This window comes from Prunus dulcis, chromosome 4 (genome assembly GCF_902201215.1).
Source record: "Prunus dulcis chromosome 4, ALMONDv2, whole genome shotgun sequence".
Taxonomy (NCBI): Eukaryota; Viridiplantae; Streptophyta; class Magnoliopsida; order Rosales; family Rosaceae; genus Prunus; species Prunus dulcis.
Window position 1 is genome coordinate 11,414,202 of NC_047653.1, and position 2,739 is coordinate 11,416,940.

The 2,739-nt window shown below is 32.9% G+C and overlaps 1 protein-coding gene across 1 annotated transcript; it reads left to right on the forward strand.

The window, feature by feature from the left end:
• The first annotated feature begins 388 nt into the window (after positions 1-388).
• Positions 389-1,375, forward strand: LOC117625364 (TIR domain-containing protein-like). Its single transcript, XM_034356930.1, has 2 exons — positions 389-876; positions 1,264-1,375. The coding sequence occupies exons 1-2, from the start codon at positions 389-391 to the stop codon at positions 1,373-1,375; spliced, it is 600 nt and encodes a 199-aa protein (XP_034212821.1).
• Positions 1,376-2,739: the final 1,364 nt, after the last annotated feature.

Below are 2,739 nucleotides of genomic sequence, written 5' to 3' on the forward strand. Positions count from 1 at the left end.
TGGAAAATAAAACTGGAAGCATTTTAAATTCGTCCAGAACATGACCTAGTGCATGTTATATTAGGAAACATTTTCACATAGAGAGAGAGACCTTCAACGTGTTTGAAGGGTTTTTCCCTTTGTATTTGCTTACCGCTGGTCAAAATTTTTGTTCTTTTCAGCGTACTTGATAAATTATTTCAAAATCAACTTCAACAGTAAGAATTCCATCTTAAAAAAAGAAAATTTCTACAAGAAAATTTGGAAGGAAAAAAAAAACATGTGGACTTGAGGCTCTATTTAAGGCCGTGCAAATCCGAGTACAAAAGGTACAATTCTCATTATAACAACATAGAGAAAGAAGAACAAGGAAGAGACGAACACAAAAACTCAGGCTCAGAGAAAAACCATGCATCGTTCAGCGGCAATTAACTTCCACCGCAACCTTTTCCTCCTCCAAAACCAAACCCAATTGGCCAAACGGGTTACCAAACCCTGTGATGTGTTCCTTAATCATCGAGGTATAGACACAAAAAGAACAATAGTCTCTTTGCTTTACGACCATCTTTCTCTCCTCAACTTGCGCCCTTTCTTAGATAACAGGACCATGAAACCTGGAGACAAACTGTTCGATAAAATTGATAGTGCGATAAAGGGATGTAAGGTTGGCGTTGCTGTGTTTTCGCCGCGATATTGCGACTCTTACTTTTGCCTTCATGAATTGGCCCTCTTCATGGAGTCTAAGAAGAAGGTTATTCCAATCTTCTGTGACATTAAGCCCTCTCAGCTTCGTGTCGTTGAGAACGGGCAATGTCCACCGGAGAAGCTTTCAAAGTTTAGGTTGGCTCTTGAACAGGCCAAGAACACTGTTGGGCTGACTTACGACTCCTCAAAAGGGTAAGTTCCATGAACACATATAGCATATTCCTTCTTTATTTTTAGGGTTCAACTTGCAGCAGTGCTAATAAGAAAATGCTAAGGAGATCGCATTTATAGATCACATTGTGTACGACATTTCTAATAAAAGTGGAGTCCACTTATATAATGGGTCACGCATCAAATCTCTGTTAGAAAGATAGTACACAAGGTGATCTATAACTATATGGTCTTCCCAACATTACCCGTGCTAATAATATTTCATCAAATAACTGTCTTTTGAGTCTTTGGTTTTTAAGGTTATAATTATTAATATTCAAAGACATGATATAACTACTACATTTTCATAGAATTTCCTACTGAATTTCCTGAATTAATTCCGATCGGTTTTTCTTTTGGGTTTTGTAGGAATTTGGCAGATGTTGTAACAAGGGCTGCAAATATTGTAATCAACAGCCTGATAGAGATTGAGAACGAAAAGCATTCTATGCATCGTCCAAAAACTCCATTTCATTTCTAATTTCTGGCTCTAGCAAACTGATCCTTAATTACTTTCGTTAATTCGTTCTGCATTACTCCTCTTGTTTGGTAAATAAAAGTTCAATATACACATCCATTTCTTTATTTACTTCCCATTTGTTCATTTGTAACTTTCTTTGTAGAGCACCGTGTAAAGCTCACCTGATAACATATATACTTTAAATTCTTTTTAGTAAAATGTTTAATAAAGAAGCGTGACACAATCTTTAATTTTTTCATTAATTTAAATCAGTCTGCTTTGGTAATCAACCTATATTTTTTTTTTGAGAAAAGATGGTATTTCATTCAACCGAAATGAACATTACATAGTAAGAACTAGCATATTAACGACGGCCTCGTTAAAACCTTCTTAAAGAAACATTACATAGTAAGAACTAGCATATATACTTTAAATTCTTTCTAATAATTTGTTATAGTCCAAAAATCATTTCATTTTCTCATTCGTCAACTTCTTTTTTTTTTTTTTTTTTTTGAGTTGAGAAATTCTGGGGTTGTATTACAATAATGGAGCAATCTAATAGCAAAATTAAGACAATCTAATAATTCAAAATAATAAAAAAAGTTTGGTACTAAGCAAGGGCGGAACCAATAATTTGTTAACCAGTGGACTAACTACAGTTATTAGCTTAAAATTTAATCATCATTTTTATTTTGCTTATAGTTTCTATAGTCTTTGTAGAAATAAAAGTATGCTTTAAATCTTATAAACCACTCGAATTTTCAGTAAAATTTAATATAAAACAAATACATATTAAAGATGCAATCGCAAAACACATATTATCAAAATGAAAATATGTTCAACAATAGAATTCCAAGTGTACTTATTTTAATGTGTATTTTTATTGTTATCATGCAATCAAGTTCATAAAAATTTGGATTTTTTTAAATGGATACTGATGTGGAGGTATTGAGCAGATGCCAAAAATGATAAACTTCGTTTTTTTTTTCTTTTCCATTGTCCAAATCCAAAATTTCCTCTTGGGTTTTCTAAAAAATTAATATTAAGGAGAAACTTAAATGGGATAAATGTGGCAAAATATGAACCATTAAAATCCGAAGATTGGGAGTTGGTATGGCCAAATATAATCATAGCTTGGTACTTTGAAGAAACTGACCAATTGAAACGTGAATAAACTAGCACTTTGAATTAAATTTTGTGAAGTTGTGATGCAATGTCCTAACTTGATTAGCTGGTCTTCAATCTAAAAACCAATTTCACAATCAGTCGTATTAGTTCCGCCCCTGGTACTAAGGCAGGTTATTGAAACCTTTTTAAGAAGAAAAAAAAAAAAAAAAACTACAAAGGAATAGCTATGGTCCTAGCCATACTTAACGCATCAAATA

What these genes read in the sequence shown, in the direction of transcription:
- LOC117625364 (XM_034356930.1), top strand. Translation starts at nt 389, where the DNA reads ATGCATCGTTCAGCGGCAATTAACTTCCACCGCAACCTTTTCCTCCTC. An exon ending in ACTTACGACTCCTCAAAAGG is followed by an intron (nt 877 to 1,263) that starts GTAAGTTCCATG and finishes TGGGTTTTGTAG; the next exon opens with GAATTTGGCAGATGTTGTAA.